Source organism: Paroedura picta, chromosome 15, assembly GCF_049243985.1.
Source record: "Paroedura picta isolate Pp20150507F chromosome 15, Ppicta_v3.0, whole genome shotgun sequence".
Lineage (NCBI taxonomy): Eukaryota > Metazoa > Chordata > Lepidosauria > Squamata > Gekkonidae > Paroedura > Paroedura picta.
The window spans coordinates 12226873-12250303 of record NC_135383.1 but is presented as its reverse complement, the minus strand read 5'-3'; the positions used below and the strand labels follow the sequence as shown (position 1 = coordinate 12250303).

At 48.8% G+C, this 23431-nt stretch overlaps 1 protein-coding gene across 1 annotated transcript in view; it reads right to left on the bottom strand.

Moving 5' to 3' along the window:
- The window catches only part of POR (cytochrome p450 oxidoreductase), a 44790-nt gene extending 21988 nt beyond the window's left edge, over window positions 1-22802 (bottom strand). The window contains exons 1-2 of the mRNA XM_077311460.1: window positions 22667-22802; window positions 586-782 (exon numbers count right to left, since the gene is read on the bottom strand). Of these exons, the coding sequence (XP_077167575.1) occupies window positions 586-698 (113 nt within the window). The 5' untranslated portion in view covers window positions 699-782; window positions 22667-22802. The remainder of the gene's footprint in view (window positions 1-585; window positions 783-22666) is intronic.
- Window positions 22803-23431: the final 629 nt, after the last annotated feature.

Genomic DNA, 23431 nt, shown 5'->3' with positions numbered 1-23431 from the left:
GGCCAGTGCTTGAAGAGGTGAAGAAGAAGAAGAGTTGGTTCTTAAAAGCTGCTTTTCTCTACCAGAAAAAGTCTCAAGTGGCTTACATTCGCCTTCTCTTTCCTTTCACAACAGACCCCCTGTGAGGGAGGTGAGGTTGAGAGAGCCCTGATATTACTGAAGAAGAAGAGTTGGTTCTTTTATGCAGCTTTTTTTCTACCTGAAAGAGTCCCCAAGTGGCTTCCAGTCACCTTCCCTTTCCTCTCCCCACAACAGACACCCTTGTGAGGTGGAGGAGGCTGAGAGAACCCTGATATTACTGCTCGGTCAGAACAGCATTAACAGGACTGTGACTAGCCCAGGGTCACCCAGCAGGCTGCATGTGCGGGAGCGGGGAATCAAACCCGGCTTGCCAAATTAGAATCCTGCACCCCTTATCACTACACCAAGGTGGGAAGGGGAAGGACCCCAGGTGGGCGTGTCCACAGCTCTGCTTCCCAACCACATTCTGCAGGATCGTGCCACTTCTGGGGTTTCTCGATGGTAGAATATTTCAGGGGGTTCTCGAGTGTAAAAAAAAAAAAAAGGATGGAAAGGCTGACTTACGCTGTCGGTTGGATTTTTGCAAAATCTGGGACCTCCTCTTTTTTCTTGCGGAAGAAGAACCAGTAGGTCAAGAGACCGATGATGGCAGCTAAGAGGAACATGTCTATTATCATGCTCAAGAATCAGAAGTTTCCAGGCCCTACGCAGATGAAAATTCTCCAGGGGGAGACGACGACGTCCTCTTGGGGGCTGAGAACCTGAAGAGGGAAACAGAGAACAGGGGAGGGGGGTCAAGCTTTGTTCAACCTTTAAGCTGTCAACAATGCTACCATCTAAACGTTAACAAGGTCACAATCTCGGGTGCCCAGGGGTATCCGCTTATATCAGTGGTTCTCAACCTTCCTAATGCCGTGACCCTTTAATACAGCTCCTTCTGCTGTGGTGACCCCCAACCATAAATTAGGCAAGGGTTCTTTCACAGAAATTAAACCGAAACTGACCCATGGCATGAAGATCCATGGTTCATGCTTATATATAAATTGTTTTTTTTTCCAGGGTTTCTCAGTTCAGTTCAGCCACTTGTCCCACCATGCCGATCTCGCTCTTTTCCGCTGCTCCAGACAGACGAACGCTCTATCTCGATCTACCCTGCAAGGCTGTTGTGTAGATGGCACCATCCCCCCCCCCCAGCCAAGCTGCTTGCCCTGCCGTGACCCCTGTGAAAGAGGGGCCCATTCATTCAGATGACAATAAGTGCTTAACCTTGGCTCAACTGTAAGCCGGGTAGAAGAGTGCCCTTTTCCAGGCCCTTTGGAACTTTGACAATTCCAAAAGGGCCCGGATCTTGGCTGACAGCTCATTCCATCAAGCTGGAGCCATCACCCAAAAAGGCCCTGCCTCCAGGTGGCACCAGGCACACATCTCTGTCGCTAGCCAAGATAGTTAATTTGGACTTTCATGATTAGAGACAGGGTCACTCTAAAGAGCAGGTGCTGGGGGCAAAGAGTAAGTAGGATCATCGCTTGTGCCTGACTTGCAGGTAGGAGGCGAGAAGTTAGGCTTAGAATGCCCTTTAACCTGACCCAGCAGGGCCTTCCCTCCGCCCTCATGTGTCTTGTCTAATGAGAGCATGCAATCTGGGCTGCGTCCAGGCTGCCCACATCATCCACTGTACCACGCCCCAAAATCTGTTGCAACAGGGCACGTGGGGGTGGCAACCTGACCTCTCCTCCAGAAAGAACGCTCACATATACCCTGACTAAACTTCCTTCCTTGAATGGGTGCTGTTTCTCCCAACATTACGAGCAAAACACAAAAAAAAACACTTCCATTCTTTCTTACTAGCCCTGTTTTCGAGACAGCTAACTTAAGATTCCAAAAGAAAGGGAGAGATCATGAGAAGAGGCAGTTAGTGGCACAGCAAAGAGTCCAAAAATTCCCAGAAGAGAGACAACCTTGTTCCTGCTTCGTGCTTCCAAGTATTCAAAGCACGAATTCAACAAATATTTGTTCTCCCACGAAGGAAATTATCTCCACACTGCTGACAGCAGGCAGAGGTAATAGCTGAACCAAGAACCTGCCAAATCACTGATCACTTCCGTAGGTCTAAGCGGGGTTACATCTCTCTAAGCCAGCCATTCTCAACCTCTTTGGGTTCCAGGGCTCCCTTCAGTAGGTTAGCCACCCACGCAACAAGGCAGGTTAAAAAAGGCCTAAGCTAAGAGTGAAACAACTGTACTCCATGTACCTTGCCTTATATATACACACAAGACAGCTTGGTGTAGTGGTTAGGAGTGGCAGGTGAGAGCCAGCTTGGTGTCGTGGTTAAGAGTGGCAGCTTCTAGTCTGGGGAGCCGGGTTTGATTCCCCACTCCTCCTCCACATGCCGCCAGACGGGTGACCTCGGGCCAGTCACAGTCCTGTTAGAACTGTTCTGATGGAACAGTTTCTCTCAGAGAGGGGAAGACAGAGATGGAGAACTGTATTTTATTTTTTCTTTTCTTTTCCTTTTCTGTTGCCATGGGCATTTATATCGCTTCAAAAGACTACCACCCATACGCTCTGTCCGCATAATACAGTGCTGTTGTCTAAAGTCTTTTCCTTCGATTTATTGCATGCAATGTTCACCCCCCAAAAAATATCCAGACAATCGTTTCTGTCAATGTGACAACTTTTTACTACCAGAAGTCTCAAAGCACCATACTAGTAAATGTTCAGCCTGGAGAAGAGGAGGTTGAGAGGGGACATGATAGTCCTCTTTAAGTATTTGAAAGGTTGTCACTTGGAGGAGGGCAGGATGCTGTTCCCATTGGCTGCAGAGGAAAGGACACGCAGTAATAGGTTTAAACTACAAGTACAACAATATAGGCTAGATATCAGGAAAAAAATTTTCACAGTCAGAGTAGTTCAGCTGTGGAATAGGCTGCCTAAGGAGGTGGTGAGCTCCCCCTCACTGGCAGTCTTCAAGCAAAGGTTGGATAAACACTTTTCTTGGATGCTTTAGGATGCTCTGGGCTGATCCTGCATTGAGCAGGGGGGTTGGACTAGATGGCCTGTATGGCCCCTGCCAACTCTATGATTCTATGATTCTATACAATCACCTACCCTTCCTCTCCCTGCAACAAACACAACAAACCTCTGTTGAGACATCACCAGTGAAAAGGATCAGACAGTAGAAAAAGAGATGGCTTTTCCTTTCCCGCTTTTTACAACCCGAAGGAGTCTCAAAGCAGCTTGGAAACACCTTCCCCTTCCTCTCCCCACAACAGACACCATGAGAGCTCTGAGAGAACTGAGACTGGGCCAAGGTCTCCTGGCTGGCTGATGTGGAGGAGTAGCGGGGAATCAAACCTGTTTCTCCAGATTGCAGGCCACCGCTCTTAACCACCACACCAAGCCGGTTCTAATGTGCGCTTTGCTTCAGTTCTGGTTTTGTCAAAGATTTCTAGCTCATTCTACAAACCCAGATCCTTTGTCATTCATGGAATATCCCATCCTGTGCAATTGTTCTGACCCACTCTGTGTCATCCATCTTGAGCCCCGGTCAGGAAGAAAGGCGGGCTAGAAATAACATGCATAAATAAACTAAACCCACAGCAAGAGGAAGTCAGTCGGTGTCCGTTTCACTGGTACGCAGAAATTAACACCGCTTGCTGGTAAGGCCAGCAGATTCCCCCAAACATGTCAAGAACCATGTACCCAAACATATATATCCTTTTTTAAAAGGCAATGCGAGAAAACCTGGGACCTTCTGCATGCTTAGGGCTAATCCTGCGTTGAGCAGGGGGTTGGACTAGATGGCCTGTATGGCCCCTTCCAACTCTATGATTCTATGATTCTATGAAAACAGGATCTGCACTACGATTGCCTCATGCGCCCAGATTACGACCGGAGAGCATTAGTCACAAAGAGCTGTGGCAAGGACAGCCCTTATTTGTTTTAGGTTCAGGAGGCCCAGTCATTATCCTTGGCATATGGGAGAACCAGAAATAGCGTCACGGGTTGAACACCTACAGCTGGAAATCATTGAGAAATCTCATGTAAGCTATCATCGGAATTGCTCGACAGGCACAGAAACTGGGGCCCATTCCGCACACGTAGGATAATGCACTTTCAGTCTGCTTTGGCAGCTCGGTTTTCCTACGCGGAACAGGAAAATCTACTTCTAAAGTGCATGTGCAGAATAGGCCCAGGAAAAGGGTAATTCTCAGGTACATCAGGGCTCCCAATAGCCCCAAAGCTCCTGTTTGGAGGAGGGTTCCTGCTGTGTCTCTGCATGAGTCACCTTGCCTTCCCTTGAAGACTGTTCTCTTGCCCATGTCCTATTTACTCATAAGGCTAAGGGGAAGGGGCACAGGGGTTTATAGAATGGGCCTCCGGTTTCCTCAATGTTGCTCATAATTTGCCAAGCCTTTCCTGACCTGAGCCCATGGAAGTTCACTCTTGGCTCCTCTCTAAGCATCCTCCCATGTCTTCCTCATGGATAGTATGCTACTCAGATGGGGCCTCCCCTGATTCGCAGGTGAAACTTTCTTGAATACACAAAGCTACCCAGATGCTGATTCTGACCACTAGCCCTTCAGGGTCTCCGGAATCGGAGGCAGAGGAGCCTTCGCATCACCTGGTCCTCTCAACTGGGGATCCTGGGGATTGAACCTGGGACCTTCTGCACGCCAACCGGGTGCTCTACCACTAAGCCGCAGCCCATCCTACACCCTATCTCAAGTCATGCCACTGTTATATGCAGCACTACCGGCTCCTTCTGGTCGAAAAGATCTTTTCCGCAGGATCTACAACCTGAGTTGTAGTGTCAGCAACGGAGGCTGGGACCTTGGCCTAGGGAGAAACATATTCCTTCAGTTCTCTACTCTTTAAGGCTTGGCCTGTTTCCACTCCATAAAGGTCTTCCCATTGAAGCCTGTGACCTTTGTTGGAGCAGGGCTTTAGCTGGTAAGGGGAAATTCAGTTCTTCCTTCCTGCCCCTTCCAAAGCCCTGGAGTGAAAAACATTCCCCTCCCCCTGGTAATGTTTACCTGGTCCGTTCAGCTGGAGATGACAAGGTGAGACCTTCTGGATACCAAGCCTATGGGCTACCACTGAATCATCACCCCCCCCCCAACCCCTGGGAATCTCTCAATAAACCAGGGGTAGACAAGGTCCATAATATTGCAATCTTGCAGAAACGCAAAAGGTAAAAACCGGGGGGGGGGGGGGGGAGGAGATCAGAGAACACAGAATTGTTCTCTGCTGTTCCAAGCAGGAACAAACCCCAAATCTGGTCACCATGGAGTGCTGCCAGCCCTGGGGAATGCGACTCTGTGTTTCAGGAGATCTGTGATGGATGGGCAGAATTGTTCTCTGAAGAGCTCCCCGAACATTCATGTAGCCTTTTTTGCGAAGTGCTGGCTGCCCTCTCCAGAACTACAGGGAAGCTTGGGGAGTACATTTGCCAAGATTCCTAAAGTCCAAGATCATTCCACTGCACTCCTATGGGACAGGGCTTTTTTCCCCACCCAGAATCCATGGGAGCACGCAACCATCCCATGATTTAGGGACATTGGCAGAGGCACTTCCTTAACTCCCCCTCCCTACTGTGGAAAATATAGCAGGTTTTTGTTGTTGTTGTTTTCAAGTAAAATGTTCAAATTTACTGAAGTCTTTGGAGCAGGGAGGAGTGCCGAATTCTATCTGAAGAATCTAATTCTAATCAGACGCCCTGCAACCATCCCTGCCTCGGCATGAACAGCATGTGATCCAGCCACCAAACTATTGGCCTCCCCCTAAGGTAGACTGGTCTTACCGACCACCACCCTAAACAGCTCTCCCCAGCCCCAAAACTGCCATGACGCCTAGTTTTTTTGCAGTTAAATGCTTCCCTCTTTTTTTGCACAGATGCATGGATCGATTTCCCTTTTTTTTTTAAAGATCAAAATTTAAGGGCTTTTTCTTTGAAAGGCGTATCTTGGTGCCTTCTTTACGCTCTTCCAAGCACCAAACTAAAAGACATCTTCGGCAATTTTTTAATTTGGGATTTTTAAAAATCTTACCTGTTTTTTAATAGACTCCTTTTGCTCTATGCACAATTTTAAACGCTGCTTATATCCCGCTTATATTAAAGCGGGCTTCAGAAGTGGCGGGGAATAAATCGAAATTAATAAGGGTTTCTCAGGGGAGTTAATTCAGTTTTTATATCTTTAAAAAAAATCGTGACATATTTATCGGGTGATGTGACCATATATGGTCACGGCGACCCACTCCCCACTTCCAAAACGGCCAATGATAGGCCTGGAGGGGTGGGAAGGGGAGGGGCCCCGGGTGGGCGTGTCCACAGCTCTGCTTCCCAACCATATTCTGCATGATTGTGCCACTTCTGGGGTTTCTCGAAGCCTGGAGAATGTTTCAAGGGCTTCTCAACAATTCAGCTGAGAAAGGCTGTTTTAAAACCTAATTAAGTTGTTGCATCTCTTTAAAAAATCTGTTACATATTTATTGGGTGATGTGACCATCGACCTGCTCCCCACTCCCCAAAAATGCAGTTTTTAACTGTAAGCTGCCTTGGGTAGGGCTCTAAAGAGACATCGCAGAAACATTCTGAATGAATTAAGTTAAGAAGCGGCATGCTAATCCAGTTTCCCCCTTCTCAGCTTTCTAAAAAATTGCAGCTTTGTGAATCCAGCGAGAAGAGAAAAGCCTAAGGAACACATTGCGTAACGCAGGCTTCTCTGCAGAGATTTGCTCATGTTATATAAAACCATTTTTTTGCCAATTGGCAAGAGGCAATCCCAATTTGTCTGACAGGTGAGCCGAAACGGTTTCTTCCATTCAACTGAGAACCCCGTGGGTGGGGGGGGGGCGGGGGGGGGGAGGAAAGGAGGATCAAGCAAAAGAGTGGCGGTGATTTGTCACTGCAAAAGAATGTATGCTCGGTGCTCAGCCAATGCATGGATTTGTCCACAACAGGGGGTGGCCACATTGTGGCGCTCCAGATGTCCTTGAACTACAATTCCCAGGAGCCCCTGCTGCCAGCAGGGGCTCGTGGGAACTGTAGTTCACGGACATCTGGAACGCCACCATTTGGCCACCCCTGTTCTAGATCGTGAGGTACCAAGGAATTAGATGATGGTGGCATGAGCCTGTGGTGGTACGGACTGAGCCACTGTCGGAGGGGCAGCCAGAGGGCACTCTGACTACTAACAGTTGATGTGATGTGACCCCACAGCAGGGAAGGAATGACACCAAGAGCAAAAGGAAGACTGCGTGAGGCCCATGAAGGCTAAAGACCAAGGGATATATGGGGGAGCTGAGCAAGAAACACCGGAAGAACAGCCGATTTGAAAAACTTATTTTCAACATTTTATCCCAGCCTTCCTCTAGTTCAAGCCAGCATACAATGGCCTTTCCTCTTCCGTTTTATTCATTTTATTTTTATATACCGCCCTCCGAGTGAGTTGGCTCTGAACGGTGCACAACAACCCAGTAAGGTAGGCTGCGAGGACATGACTAGGCTAAGGTCACCTGGAAGGCTTTCCTGGGAAAGTAGGGAACTGAATCCGGATGCTAGTCCAACTGCTTGGGGTAGCAGAGGGAGCAGCAGGGGGTAGCAGAGGGGCCTGGCTGGGCCTAGCACCCAGGCAAGCTAGGCCCCAGAGAGCTCCAGGGCATGGGGAGCAGCAGAAAATAGAGACTATGGCATGGGTACATGCCCAACACTTTCCACAGTGAATACAGAAGCAAAAAAAAAGTCACCGAGCTTCTCTGTCATCTCCCCAACTTCCTTTAGCAATCCTTTGATTCCTTGATCATCCAAAGGCCCCACTGCTTGGTTGGTTTCCAGCTCTGGATATATACTGGAAAATGTTTATTGTTTGTCTTGCTTCTTTTACCAACTTGCTCCTCAAAATCTCCTTCGACATGCCTAATTTTTGACTTACATTTCTTTTACCAGAGCCTTTTGTCCCTTCTGTTCAATCCATTGTAATTTTTAAAAGAAGCCACTTTGCTTTTTATAGCTTCCTTGACCTGCATTGTTAACCATGCCTGCCTTCTTTTTACGCTTGGCAGTGCCCTTCCTAATCTGGGCTCTAACTTGGGTGGTTTTAATCATCCTCTAGGGCAGGGATAGTCAGCTGGCACCTGGAAATCTCCGCTATCACAGTCGATCTCTAGATCAGGGGTAGTCAACCTGTGGTCCTCCAGATGTTCATGGACTACAATTCCCATGAGCCTCTGCCAGAAAACGCTGGCAGGGCTCATGGGAATTGTAGTCCATGGACATCTGAAGGACCACAGGTTGACTATCCCTGCTCTAGGGAGTTGTCTCTCCTGAGTTTCCCCTTCACCTTCCTTTCCACAATTTCCCCCCTTTTTTTTGTAAAGTTCCCTCTTTTGAAATCATAGGTTGCAGTTTTGGACTTTAGGGGTAACATTCCATTGACCTGAATGCTGAACTAAAAACAGCATTGTGGTCACTGGCATTAACAACCTCTACATTGCTCAGAACTAAGTCCAAGAGCACTACCCCTCTGGTTGACTCTGTGAACAGCTATTCCAGTGCACATTCATTTATGATGTCTAGGAATCGCATTCCTGTAACATAACTTGAAGGGATGTTTACCCAAGTCAACGTGAGGGTAGTCTCTCAGTATGGCATTATCTGCTTCAGTCACCTCCCTTATTTCCTTCTGCAACTTCAGATCAGCCCCAAGCGTTGATCAGGTGGGTGATAATACACCTCCACTTCCAAGGAACCCTCAGGACATGGTAATTTCACCCATGTTGCTTCTGTTGGGGAGTTAATTCCCCTGCTGTTTCCTAACATATTTGATTCTATGCCTCTTTGATATACAACACAGCACTACTGTATTAACCGGTCCCTCCATGTCCTGCTTACAGAGTTAATATCTAGGCATGATTCTCCAGGGGAACTGATCTGTCATCTGGAGATCAATTGTAATTCCAGGAAATCTCCAGACCCCACCTGCAGGTTGCCAATCCTAACCCTAAGCGATAAAGAAATCCATAGCAGGCATGCACCCACCCATGACTGTTTACACACATTCACAGAAGTCAAATGCTTATAAGCATTTTCTGCTTGCAATCCAGTATACGCTGCTGTGAGTATGCCAGAAATCCATCCATTATAATCAAAAATTAAGAAGCCAGGCTGGGACATTTCAATGTTTTCTTCAGGATACAGATTTCACAACGGGAAGATCTAAGCATCAACAATAGCTGCAGGAAACTTCCAGGTTCTTGGAGTTCAATGCTGCAATCTAGAACACCAGCACGTGTTCTATGATTCCTTCAATTTTAACCTTTAAAAAACTCAGAACATGTAGCAAGCTGGCACATGAAATGTGGACCCTGACTCAAAGCTACCTTGTAGTTGTGAGTTCCTGCATTGTGTAGGGCAGGGGTAGTCAACCTGCGGTCCTCCAGATGTCCATGGACTACAATTCCCATGAGCCCCTGCCCGCATTTGCTGTCAGGGGCTCATGGGAATTGTAGTCCATGGACATCTGGAGGACCACAGGTTGACTACCCCTGGTGTAGGGGGTTCGACTCAATGAACCTGAAGGTCCCTTAAAAATCTATGATTCTATGATTCCACCTTATATAGAGATAGACCATTGGTCGGCAAACATCAGCTCCTTGAGCCAGAGAGCTATTTATAGCCTATTGTTTGTTCCCAGAAGCAATCCAAAGCAGCTTATATTGTACCCCTTTCATCTATTTTATCCTCATGACAACCCTGCAAAGTACTGAGAGGATTCTCCAGTCCTCCATCATCATCATCATCATCATATGACATTTTAACAGCAAGAGATACCCGAGGATGCTAAAATCCAGCGACTGGGGCTGTGGACAAGACGGCACATCCTGCAAATCTGAGACACCTCTCAAGTTTGCAAAAAAAAAATCTAAAACACTCCGGCACCTCTTTCTTGCCACCTGTTTGCATCACATTGCTCTGGCATGTCAGGAGCCGGTGTTACACAAGCAGGGTTTGTGTAATCTTTGTGCAACATAATCAAGGTTTATCTTGCAGGAAATATTCGGTGCTTGAGTCAAACCCAGTCCTCTTCCATGTGACCTGGGACCAGGCCAACGGGCAGAAGGCATCGCATGCAATGTTTGCTTTTCAGGCCAAAAGCCAGAACAGACAGCCACTCAATGAGGCCAACCTCTGAATCTGGCCTGCTAAGTGAAACTATAGCATACCTAGCACTGCCTGACAGTCAAGATGAAAAAGCACCGCCCAATGGGGTCATTACCACTACCGCAGGCCAAAAAACTAGGTCGGAAAAACCATAAAGCCAGGCTACGCTTACAGACAAGGAAATGTTTAGAGAGGAAGTCTGCAAGGAGATTTATCTTTATTTTTCTTGAATTTCTATCCAGCACTCCCATAAGGCTCAGGGCGGTTAACATAAAACGTCGTGGGCATACATCGGAATCAGAGTAACAGTAATCATAACAGTGGTTCCAAAATTAAACAGACTATTATAATAGATTCACATTGTAACAACGACTTTTAACATGAATGCTTAGAGAGGTCCGTTTAGTTCAGGTCATGGGAGGGGGGTGTAGGGAGGTCAAGTTTGGTTCAGGTCATGGGAGGGGGGTGTCCGGAGGGGGGACCAGCAGATGATGTTGGGTTGGTCAGTCTCAACCTGGTGGAGGAGCTCCCTTTTGCAGGCCCTACGGAATTGTGGAAGTTCAGGAAAGGCCCTCCAAAGTATACAGAATCCTAAAGAGTTAAATTTGGGGGTGGTGTGTAGGTGTTCTTCACATACAACACACACAACCCTTTATTCCCTCCCCACAAGAACAAGCTTCACCAATCAAGTGGCTCTCCATGGCGCAGAAAAATGGGGACATCTGCACAGCATGCGAGGTTTCCATAGTGGGTCATCTCCATTCTTCTGCATGCTACATAAATAAACAAACAACCCCATTCTAGGCTATTATGAAGGAGAAAACCTGGGGAGGGGTCATCTTCCAAGATGATTACATCACTGGGGGAGAAGGTATAGCCTCAACTCCAATGGTGGACGCATAAGTCCCACATGCACAAATTCATTCCTACATGGAAAAAGAAAGCTCTTCGTTCGAGGGCACTCCCCTCCACCCAAACAGCCCACCATTCTTGATGCTGGCTGGCCCCTCTTGTACCTTCAGAGCAGGGGTTTCTTGGTGGATCTGGAAGGGTTTTCTGAATGGGTGGGAGTTAATTCATTTCTTATATATTTTTTAAATGTGTTAAACATTTGTCAGGTGATATGACCATATATAGGCATGTCGACATGCCCCTCCCCAAATGGCCAATGACGGGCCTGGAGGGGGTGGGAAGGGGAGGGGCCCCAGGTGGGCGTGTCCACAGCTCTGTTTCCCAACCATATTCTGCACGATGGTGCCACTCCTGGTATGCACCCTCTGACCTTATGAACAGGCGTTTCTCATTCACCTTACAGATCAGCCCTAACCAGATCAGCATGCCCCGGAAGACGGCCAAAATAATTCCCAGCGCTAAGCTCATTTCGCAAACCGGTGTCGCAAGTCATTTCAGGAGTCTACCCAATGTGAAAAGTCAATGGACAGGCGTATGACGGGAATTTTAAGAAGGATTAAAACATAGGTGGGCCATAAGTCGTCGCTCGAAACGAAACCTTCAGGCTGTTATGAGGCAGAATAAATAAATGTAACCTCGATGTTCAGGTGGTTATTAGTCAAGAGAAATGGAAATGCCATGTTCAGAGTCGGCCTACTTACGAATGCCAGATTCAGGGGGGGGAAGCACCACTTCCTGGTCAAGATTGGCGGTCATTGGGACCAACAATGGGACCAACATGGGGCCCTTCAGCACCTTTCCTGGCACCCACCAAATATTTTTAGAATGTGGGGGGAGCCACATGGAGCATCTGACTTCTGATTGGCTAGGCAGATTTAAAGAACATTTCAATCTTGTTTTTATCCTCTCTCCTTTCTCCTGCTCAGGGTATTCTTTAAAATTGCCCCTCTTCTCCTCTACACTTAGACTTCCTCTGTGCCTGCAATCCTGCCTCCTGTGGCAGCCATTTTCTACTTAGCTCCCCCTTCTGTGGCAGCCATTTTGTCCATTACGGTGTCAGAATTTCCCAGGTGCCCGCAGGTTCATAATGGTCGAGGGCCCGTACCCTACTTCAGTGTGAGCTCGTACTCAGTTCTGAGAAGGTAAATCATAACACTTAAGAAATGTAATCTTTACTATCCAGATCTATCAACCACGGGTGGAACAGCTTTCTCCTATTCTTACCCCATCCCCAGTCATACAAAATCACCCATATTGATCAGATAAGCAGGCTTGACTACAATAAAAGAGAACTGGTTCCACCCAGAGAAAAAGCATGATGCAAAATCAAGCCAGAAGGGCAGAGATGCTTGACAAGAGCGCTCGGACAGGCCCTGCCCGTTGTGAACGCTTGTTCTGCCCAGTACAACAGATGTAGCTCCATGCCATGAGAAACGGTTCGTCTAAGTTCAGCTCCCTGCTTATCTTCGCAGAATAAATACAGTGAACAAAAACCGGGAAAAACAGTAAATGGAAAATCCCAGGGGGGAAAAGACAGCTGTATAACCTTGTGTTATTACATTGTTTCACCTCAATTACTTTGGTCCACCTTCCATAATGGGGGACCACCAGATCCTTCAATTGGAAATAACCATTGTCTGTATTATTTTTTGTATCACACTTGTTGAAATGTTGTACCATTATACACAAATGTACAGTATTATTTAGCCATTAGGATTGTCTTTATGATACTTTATAAGAAATCTGTTTTGCATTTTGGGAAGCATTACTGACTATCGTTTCAGAGTCACGATTACACAACTCTCCCTTTCTTTTTTCTGGACTCTTTCCAAAAGGGACAGGGGAAGTATACTAGGATCACTTTCCCATCCGTGTCCAGCAGCGAGAGGCCCCCGGCATGGCAAAATAACTGGCTGGGTAACACTGCAGAAAAAAATAGGGGCAAAGCAACCGTGTATACATATAAACAACAATAGCATTCAGAAAATAAAGGATAAATACGTACAAACGGAAGGCAATTCAGCAACAAAATCCAATTATGCACAAAGGTACAATCAATCCTAAAGAGAAACGACATAGAAAGAAGGAGCAGGAAACCACATCCCGAAATCCTCAGAATACAAAGTACCATCTCATTAAATGAACGCACAAACTTACAACAGAAGCCGTCGTATGTGTTAGGAAGAAAAGTCGAGAATAAGGGTCAAACAGCATTATCTCTATTTTTTTCAGTTCCATATCCTTCTTTTTGCATTAACATGTATGAGCAGGGCAATTCAGTTGTCGCCTGCTTCCCTAATGTCCAAAGGGCTTTATGTATAATCCTCACAGGTATTCTGCAAGGTAGGGCCAGTAGAGTTATCTTCACGCCGCGGATTCAAAGAACAGGTATCCAAGGTGGAGAGAAAAGGACGGGCTGGCCCTAGGGCAGGGGTAGTCAACCTGTGGTCCTCCAGATGTCCATGGACTACAATTCCCATGAGCCCCTGCCAGCAAATGCTGGCAGGGGCTCATGGGAATTGTAGTCCATGGACATCTGGAGGACCACAGGTTGACTACCCCTGCCCTAGAGGACTGGCAGAGCTCGAGGAAGGGAAATGCAAACCGGGGACCTCCAGCCCGCTTACGAATAGACAAAGCTGCACTACGTCAGGGCCCTTGATCCATTTTACCTCGCTTTCGATTGGTAGCAATACTCCAAAGCCTTAGGCAGAGAATAGAGATCTAGCTGCGGTCCTTCAACTGCAGGTGCCAGGGAGATCTGAGAATTTCTGCATAAATGGTGGGCCACAGTCTTGCCCCCCCAGCGATAGCTCCTAAGGCTTTACACCGGCATTCCACTCAGGTGCAGCCTCCTAGCTGAATGTTTTACGAGTGCACCAACCAGGGCATAAACTAAATTCTTCTCATGAAAACGCCCCAGTGGGTGCTTCCTGAACGTTGCCTCCTCAGGTGAATCCCCCAAACATTTCACGGTCCGGTTCAGGGTCCGGCTGGCAGTTATTTCAGGCTGACAGCAGACGGGTGCACCTGCCCTGCTGTCAGCCTGAAATGGTTGCAAGCTAGTTGGGCCCATCGATTTTACTCGCTCCCAAGCGTGACGGAGCAGCACAGATTACTTGCAGCCATTTCAGGCTGACGGCGGGGAATGCACGCCTCTCCGTTGCGTCTGCCAGCCATTTCAGCGTGCCGTTTCATCCGTGCTTCTAAACAGGGAGGAACGAAACAGACCAACCTGGACCAGTTCATTTTGCGTGGGTCGGGCCCTCTGGGTTCGGTTCGAGAACACCCTGAACATGAATTTCCTAGTCCGTGCCCATGCCAGGCTTCAGGAGGTGATGCCAGCAACAAAATGGATCCTGCCACTTGCCTTTGGTTACACTGTGATTTGACCACAGGGCTATTAAAACAAAAAACAAAATCTGCACTGCCAATCAAATCTACAGTGGCCAATCAGAAGACTTGCTGTGCAAAAGCCCCAACCTAGCCCCACCTACTTTCTAAAAACACTTGGCAGGTGCCAGGGAGGGCAGGGCGTTGCATAACCAAACGTTTCAACTTAGGGAAAAAAGGCGGTTGTTTTGTGTATCCCTTTCCCAGCATAAACGGCACACCTTTTCACTGAGTGCTCTGACAACCTGCCTCTCATAACCTTTCTGTTACAAAGACTACCTTAAGCCTGTTATCGAGTTACCTTCTGGGTGAAACTACTTATACAACAGCTATTCAAGTGAACTCTATGTTCAGAAGTCCTTTTAAAAAAACAAACAAGCTACACTTCTTCCACCTTCTCTCCTGCCAAAGGCAAAGTTCATCCAAGGCAGGCGGAGAAAAGTGAAAACACATTGTTGGACTGTTAAATGTTCCCCAAGAGGTACTTGCTTTTGGGAAGAAATACTATAAGCGGGGGGGGGGGGGGGCACAGGCGATCAAACATCTGACATTTTCAGCAGGAGTCTCTTCCCTTCCAAATATGAGCCAAAGCAAGTGTCAAGCCGACCTTCCCGGGGCTGGAAGTGGACACAGATTCAGTTCGGACATCATGAACTAAAATAATTGAAGCCGCATGACTGGGGAGAGAGGGCTTGCAAACCTCCTTCCCTCACATTGGAGTTGCCAACCTCCAGGTGGCAAAAAAATATGGTCAACCACGAGAGTCAAAAAGTAACCGTGAATATTTAGAGCTCTGCTTTCCAAATAGGCAGGCAGCAGAGTCAAAAATAGCAACAAGAACTAGGCTCATACAGGAGAATTATTATTTTTGACTCGGCATCTTTAACCTCAGGGATGCCACACAAAGAAAAGAGGGGGAGAACAAGAAGAGTTGGTTTTCATCCCCCGACTTTCACTACCCAAAAGGGATCTCAAAGTGGCCTTGCCTTCCTCTCCCTGCAACAGACACCCTGTGAGGTAGGTGAGAGAGCTTGGACAGAACTATTCTGTGAGAACAGCTCTAACAGGACTGTGACTAGCGCAAGGTCACCCTGTGTGTGGAGGAGTGGGGAATCAAACCAAACTCTCCAGATTACAGACTGTTGCTCTTAACCGCGACACCAAGAATACGCCAACCTGCCTGCTTGCCCAATTCCCTCGCAAACAAACTCATGACATATTTGAATTATTCTATTTGCTTCACTGACACCCTTATTCTCTCCCAGTGGGGACTCACGGGGAAGAGAGAGAAAACCACTAAGGCTGCAACAACCTACAACACTCCCTGCCTTCTCCTTCTAATGCTCACAACGACCCTGTGAGGTGGGCTAGGCGATTATAATCACAAGTTGGGCTGGTTCAAACACAAAGCCACACGGACGCCATCATGCGTGGATCCCAAAGGCCTACATCCTTTGCCGTTGATCCGGACCACAAAATTATGATGTGCTTTTGTTCCGTGGAGCAGATGCCAAACTAGAATTAAACCCAAATTGGGAATTCCAGCTTATAAGGAAGGGCACAAGTTGCCGGCAGAAAAACGGAAGTTGCTCCATGGGAGAAGAGGAAGTGGCTGAGCCTGGGGATCTCCTCATGCTGTTCCAAGAAAAGGGGGGCGTTCCCCAGCCCAAAGAAGCAGCAGTATTTCAGGGATTCCTTTTGGGCCGTAGTGAGATAGCAGGTGGTGAGCAAATCCTGCCCTGCTGATGAAAATGCCTTCTGTTACTGAAATTTATCACGGGATCCAGGCCACGATGCTTCAAGTTGATCACCTTGGGGATTGTTATCCTTAATATGGAATTTTTTTTGGGGGGGGGGGGGGGCGTGTTGAGATGGATAGGAAGGCCGCGAGAGAGCCCTTAGGTGCTGTTTCCCCTTCTCAATTTAATGCATGTCGACAAGTCACTGTCTGAAATTAATACAGGATAAACAGACCAGGGCTTGAATGTGCAAGGACCAAAAATGCAAAAATACTAACCAGAGCATGGAAATTTAGAGTAGCCTACCTGGCCAACGCAAGAAACCGAGCCACATCAAAGCCCTAAACATGAAATAAGAAGTTCACTTCCATTAAAGGTAAAGGATGGAGTCATGTCTGACCCTTGGGGTGACGCCCTCTAGCGTTTTCATGGCAGACTCAATACGGGGTGGTTTGCCAGTGCCTTCCCCAGTCATGACCGTTTACCCCCCAGCAGCAAGCTGAGTACTCATTTTACCGACCTCGGAAGGATGGAAGGCTGAGTCAACCTTGAGCCAGCTGCTGGGATCGAACTCCCAGCCTCATGGGCAGAGCTTCAGACTGCATGTCCGCTGCCTTACCACTCTGCGCCACAAGAGGCTCTTCACTTCCATTAAGCACACCCAAATAGAATTTCTGGTTGCCACGATACAATTTCTGCATGACACAGGCAAGTGGTTATTTGCAGCTGTGCAAGCAGAGAAACGGGAGGTACAGCCAGTTCGCCAGACAGGAGCAAAACACAGCCCACAATTAACCACAACAGTACAGTCTAATAGCAGACAGGTCGTGCAAGACTGGCAATTGCAGGATTTCATCTTACTCCCACCAAGAGGCACATGAGAACACCAAAATCCAGGCTAACAGAGGCCCAGGCATCATTACATATACTGTACTTTGCCATACTGTGACTCTCAAATATTTGGGGGAACCTATCGTGTTCACCCACCCAGCCCCTTTTACATGTTCTCTCTCTGTTTTGTCATCACCGGCTTCTCACGTCTGTCCTTACACTCTGCATCATCCACCACCTCAGCTGTCAAACCTTCCCCCAAATGATTCCAGCCAAGACAAACCGGGGATCACAAAATAAGTTTTGATAGGCAAGTGACTGTACAGTCAGTCCCGATTAAAGCGGTAACACATGCGTCACCAGTAAGAGACAGAAGTCGTCTAGGGTTCCTCAATCAGGGTTTCGTAAAACCCTGGGGTTTCCTGACGGCCTGGGTTTCTGAATGGGTAGGAGTTCCTTTTTTTAAAATTTTTAATGGGAAGGGGAGGGGCCCCAGGTGGGCGGGTCCACAGCTATGCATCTCAACCCTATCCTGCTCGATTGCACCACTTCTGAGATTTCTCAAAGCCCGAAGAATGTTTCTTGACAGTAAAAGAGTTGAGAAAGACTGGATGATTTACTAAGTATCCCCCCTCCCTCAATCCCTATGTCCACCTGTAAGCATGTCTGACTCTCTCCTCCTAGTCCCACCTGCCATGGATGTTCTGTCTGTGACTTTGTGGCATGCCAGTAGCAAATTTGGGACACTCTTCCTTCATCCACTTCTCCCTTTCCCCCGTTCCCCAGCAGGTCCCTTTGATCTGACACTTCCTGCCCTAGATTTTTTTCTGCAATTAGGATCCCTATAAAACTTCCATTGAACAGTACCAATAATAACAGAGGCCCCTTGCATATTGCCCTCATAAACTGCATCTTATCCGTTGCTGGTCTGGTCCTGAGGGTTCGGACAAGTAAATGTGTTCCATTAATGAGCCATCTTGGAAGCAACCTGTCATTTCCAACCACCACCACCCTTCCCTCCCGTCGCCGTCTTTCACCATGTGACCTTCCTCATTATTTTTAATGTTCTAACGCAAAGGTAACATCTACGAGAAGCCTGGGTTTTCCGCATCCATGTGCAGCTGGCCCAAACCATCAAGATCGTCGGCTGCTCCCAGACTGACAAAGTGGTTTGTTGCAATGCATTGAACTTAACAAGCTGCGGTTTGTGCGCAGAGTCCTTCCACCCCAGTGACTGCCTGGCCACAGAGGTGGCAGTTGAGGGAGGATGTTCTGCTTACCTGGGAGGTGGAAAGAGAGATAAACAGGAACTACCTACTTGGCATTTGCTAGACTAACCAGTTCGTTGCACAAATTCCAGCTTATCGAATCATCTGGATGCAACCCAGGCGGAGATCTTCCTACCACTGTCAACAAGCAGCGACGCCATCACCGTGCCAATACACGCAAGATACGACCCCTCACTTGGTAAAAATCCCCATCCTTACAACTTTACTTGGAGGCAAGACTCCCCCTTGGAGGTACACTGAAAAGGAGGGGGAGTGTTATAGAAATCTGGGGTCAATTCACCAACAGGGTGGCTTTAAAAAAGATCAAAGCAATCTACCAGCATGGAGCAAGTTTGAACCGAGGGATCCATAAAGATAAGTGGATTTATTAGCCAACCACTATTTCTCCAGCATACAGTCTCCCCACCCCAAGTTGCAGAACACATGAGCATAAGACCTCAGGTCCATCAAGGTCAGCAGTTCTCCAGAATCTTAGGCAGATGTCTTTTACATCAGGGGTAGTCAACCTGTGGTCCTCCAGATGTCCATGGACAACAATTCCCATGAGCCCCTGCCAGCGTTTGCTGGCAGGGGCTCGTGGGAATTGGAGTCCATGAACATCTGGAGGACCACAGGTTGACTACCCCAGTTTTACATGGTCTACTACCTGGTCCTTTCAACTGGAGAGGCAGGGGATTGAACTTGGAACCTTCTGCATGCAAAGCAAGTTCTCTGCCACTGTACCACAGCTTCTCCTAAAGAGCCCCCCCCCCTCTCCACTCTTTTGTATCTTGGAGCAGAAAGGAAACAACAGCAAGTGATTTTGCACAGTGCCTCATATATTTCCCAAGTTGCAATGTATGTGACTGAAAACTGGAGAAGATATCTTCTCCTTGGGAAACACAACTGTGGAACTGAAGTGTCCACAGGTAGCGACTAATATGTCCGTGGAAGGGAGCAGAAGTCACCCAAGGTTACCCCCTGGTGCTGAGTGGTCAGGTAGGTGCGCAATCGCCATGAGACAATGTCCCCAACCTCCAGAGCATCCTGATTCTCATATCTGAAAGCCACTGAGATGTCAAGGTGCACCAGCACAGTCAGGCTTCCCCTCCGCGTGTGCCCAAATCACAAAGGAGGCATGAATGCCAATCAACCGGGGTCACAGAAAATCCATATCATCCAGAATTCCGGAGCTGCACACACACACACACAATTTAACTAAGCACACAGCACAAATATAAAGAATATCATATATATTTAATGGAAAGTGTTACCCTAAATATAAGAACCAAAACTGTTTTGGCTCAAAGCCTTCCTCAGTAGTAAAATTAGCCCCCCCCCCTCCCGAAAATTCCTAGAGTTTTGGTCTTTCAGGAACGTTACAGTCCCAAGACTCCCAGTAGGAGGCTGAGAGGAGATTTGAACCCAGGCCTCATCAGCCCCAATGTAACACACCCACCAGCCTATTACACGGGCTTTCAGCATCCTATAATCTCCCGGGCCCATTGGGCCCAAGGTGACATTAAAAAAGTTTGCACTTCTCTTAGTCACTTTCTGGCTCTTGCAAAACTTTGCCTTTCTTTAATATTTTCTTTGATACAGCAATCCTCATTAAAAGAGCCACTGCCTTGATATTCGGCTCCAAGCCCCTGCCCTTCAAGAGGATTCCAAGTCCTGGAGGTTCAGGTGTGTGCAGGTAAAGGGCCGTCTCACGACTTTCAAGGAAGAAGAGGTGGTTTGCCATGCCTTCCTCAGCAGCCTTCCCTAGAGGTCTTCCATCCAAGTACTAAACAGAACTGAACTTGCTTAGCTTCTGAGATCTACCGAGATCAGGTTGTACCATGCCTCTTTCCCTCCTACTGGAGATTCTTACCCACCCCTTAATCTATTCCTAGGGAACCCACACTGCTGGTTGCTCTTCTTTTTATCTCCCCTTTTAAATCCCAAAGCACCCCGTTCTCCACCAAAGAAATTAGTGATCCCAGGCCTCTCGCACAAAATACACATCCGAAAAGGGACTGTTAGTCCTGCAGCCCAGCAAAGCAATATTCCGGGAAGTCCTACAACCTACCCGCAGCCCGGATCCTAAGGGAATGGCTCAAGTCCCTCTGGAGGGATTAGACTGATTGTCAGAGACCTGAGCCCCCAACCCCTAACCAGCTGAATTCCCAGAATGCTCTTGGGCAGAGTGAGTGAATTTAATTCAAAATAACTCCAGTCTAGGATTAAGATCCCAGTTGCAAACTCCAAATGTGGGAAGAGAACCCAATTTAAATAACTGATGAACCTTCTCACTTCCAAATTCATACACCGCAATGGAACAAGTCACTAGATTACCAATTGGACTGTCAGCCCAGGGCAGGTAAATTCCAACCACCACTCAGTCAAAGCTCACTGGGCAATCTCGTGCCAGTCATTTTGTGTAGCGCATAAGAAGAATGCAGAGCGACCAGAGGTTCAATTTGCCTAACCCACCAACCTGCTACCGAGCAAGCTGTCAGATGAGCAGAAGGCCACAGCATGGGTCAAAGTCTCCCCCCCCCCCTGCTCTCACCTACCGCACCTTCCATTCAGAGGTACACCGCCCCTGAACATGGAAGTCCCATTCGGCTTTCATGGTTCATATCTATTGGCGGATCTCCCCTCTCCATCTAACCTGCTTCTCAGGGTTGTCGTGGGGAGGAAACAGGAAAAAAAGTTTTCCCGGAGTTTCTGCGCTGAGTTAGCAAAATAAAAATCAGATCACAAACAGAAAGTCAATCCCTATGATGTGGTTGGGAGATCTATGAACATCTACAATTTGAGAGCGGGTTGCGCTGATCCAGGCAGCGAGAACATAAAGATCGAAGCCATGGTGGCTCATATGAAATCCTTGGGGAGGCAAAGGATGGTTTATCCTGGATTGCGTACTTGTGAAGACCCAGCAAATGCCAGGTTGCACTCAGAAGGTCCCGTGTGACTTAGTGAATCATTTATAATGCTTGACAAGTGATGACACCCTCCCCCTGACACACAAGAGCTGATTTGAACCTTTACCTGGTTCTTTTTTCTGGTTTTTTTTTAATCCACTCAAAGCAAAGATACCAACTCCAGGTAGTGCTTTTAGAAAGACGCAGATCCTGATGTTTAATGCACCCTTTTCTCCCTACTTCAAGGGAACCCAGGCGTTCAGCCAGCCCTCTATCTTTCAGTCCTGGCTCCAAGGTCCCTTGCGCACCCAAGAACCCATCGGTCCAAGCTCTGCTCTTGCGTTGGCTTGAGACCCTGAAATATCTGCCAGCATCTGAACAGCTGCGTGGCCAAAGACCTGATCGGGATGGGCCAGGCTGGCGGGATGTTGTCAGCTGCGGGAAGCTCAACAGCGTCCGTCTCGGTTTGTACTGGGTGGGGAACCTGCCGAGGAAGTCCTAAGTCGCTCGCTACACAAGCACACCTCTGTTTGTGTCTTGCCTTGGAAACCTGTGGTCCTCCAGATGTTCATGGACTACAATTCCCATGAGCCCCTGCCAGCAAACGCCACTACCAGGCCACTATTTGCAGGTGAGTTCTCACCTTTACACACACCTCAAGGGGCCAGGTTTCCCCTTTCCAAAAGATCAAAGCAACCCAGGAGCCCCCCCCCCCCCCCCGTTGCCCACCCCGGAGAACCAGGGGCTGGAAGCGTTCCTTCCTTCCCTCCCTCCCCTAAAGAGAACCTGGGAGTCCGACTTCCTTATAGGGAACCCAAGGCTCTCCTTTTAACCCTACCTTCTTGCCCCTGACATTCAGAGGTACAATGCACTGGAACATGGAGGTTCCATTCGCCTACCATGGCTCATATCTATGGACGGATCTCCTCTCTCCACCTAAAACGTTTCGCAGAGTTGTTGGGGGGATGAAACGGGGGGGGGGGAGGAGTTCCCCCCATGTCCCTGTTCTGGGTCTCTAAAACCCACATCGCATACCGAAAGGCAACGCAAAGGACGGGGCCAGGGGGCCCGTAAACATCTCCCCTTTGCCTAAGGGAGGGACCCTTCGGCGCACGGGATGGAGCCGGAGGAAACTGCATTAGGCACCGAAGAGACGCCGGAGGGGCTGTCCGGGAACCCAGGCGCTTCCAGGGACGCGGGAGTGCCGGTTTCTCCTCTTTCCCCCGGCGCAGGAACTGATCCGGATTCCGATCCGGAGCCTGCTCCGGATTCCGATCCGCATTCCAGCCCCTCCCCACCCTCGCCTCCGGGAACCGGGGCGCCCGAGCTGCACTGGGCTCCGCTCCCTCGGCCCAGCCCCCCAGCCAGCACCCCCTCTTCCGTGCAGGGGGGACCCGGTCGTGCGAGCACCCCCCGCTCTGCTCCGCTTACCGGGCAACCTCCTCGCGAAAGCGCCGCGGGCCAAGTGCAGCCGGCAGCAGCTGGGCCTGGCGGAGGGCAAGAGAGAGAGCGAGCGCGAGAGAGGGAGGGAGGGAAAAGGAGGGGACGGAGCCTACCACTGCGGAGGAGGGGGGAGGGGGAGGAGGCCGTCTCCGAGCCTGCCTGCCTGCCTGCCTCCCTCCCTGCCCGCCGGCTTGCCACGCTCCTCTGGCCGACGGGTCCCTCCCGTGCCGACGTTCGGCTCTTTCCTTCCCGACGAAATCAAAGCCTTCCACGCTTTCTTCATTTCTATCTCCCCCCCTCGTCCCCTCGCGGAATGGTACGCCCCGCACGGCGCCTACCTGCAGGGACGACTCCTCCGGCCCGGCGCATGCGCGGAATGGAGGCACAGTGACAGGCGCAGGAGGCGGGGCGCGGTTGGCCGGGAGGTCACTTAGTCTGACCCCCCTCCTCCATCCTTTTGTATGGTTGCGGGAGGGAAGAGCGCCCCGTCTCAGGCTTTGGTTCTAAAGGCACCTTGAGTTAAGAAGGAGCCTCATTGCAGAGGAAAGCGCCCGGCCCAGGGTTGCCAGCTCTGGGTTGGGAAATACCTGGAGACTTGGGGGTGGAGCCGGGAGAGGGTGGGATTGGAGGGACCTCAGGAGTGTGTAGAATGCTATGAGGTTTCACCCTTCCAAGCAGCCACTTCCTCTAGGGAAACTGATTTCTTTGGCCTGGAAATGAGCTAATTCCAGGGGGTCTCCAGGTCCCACCTGG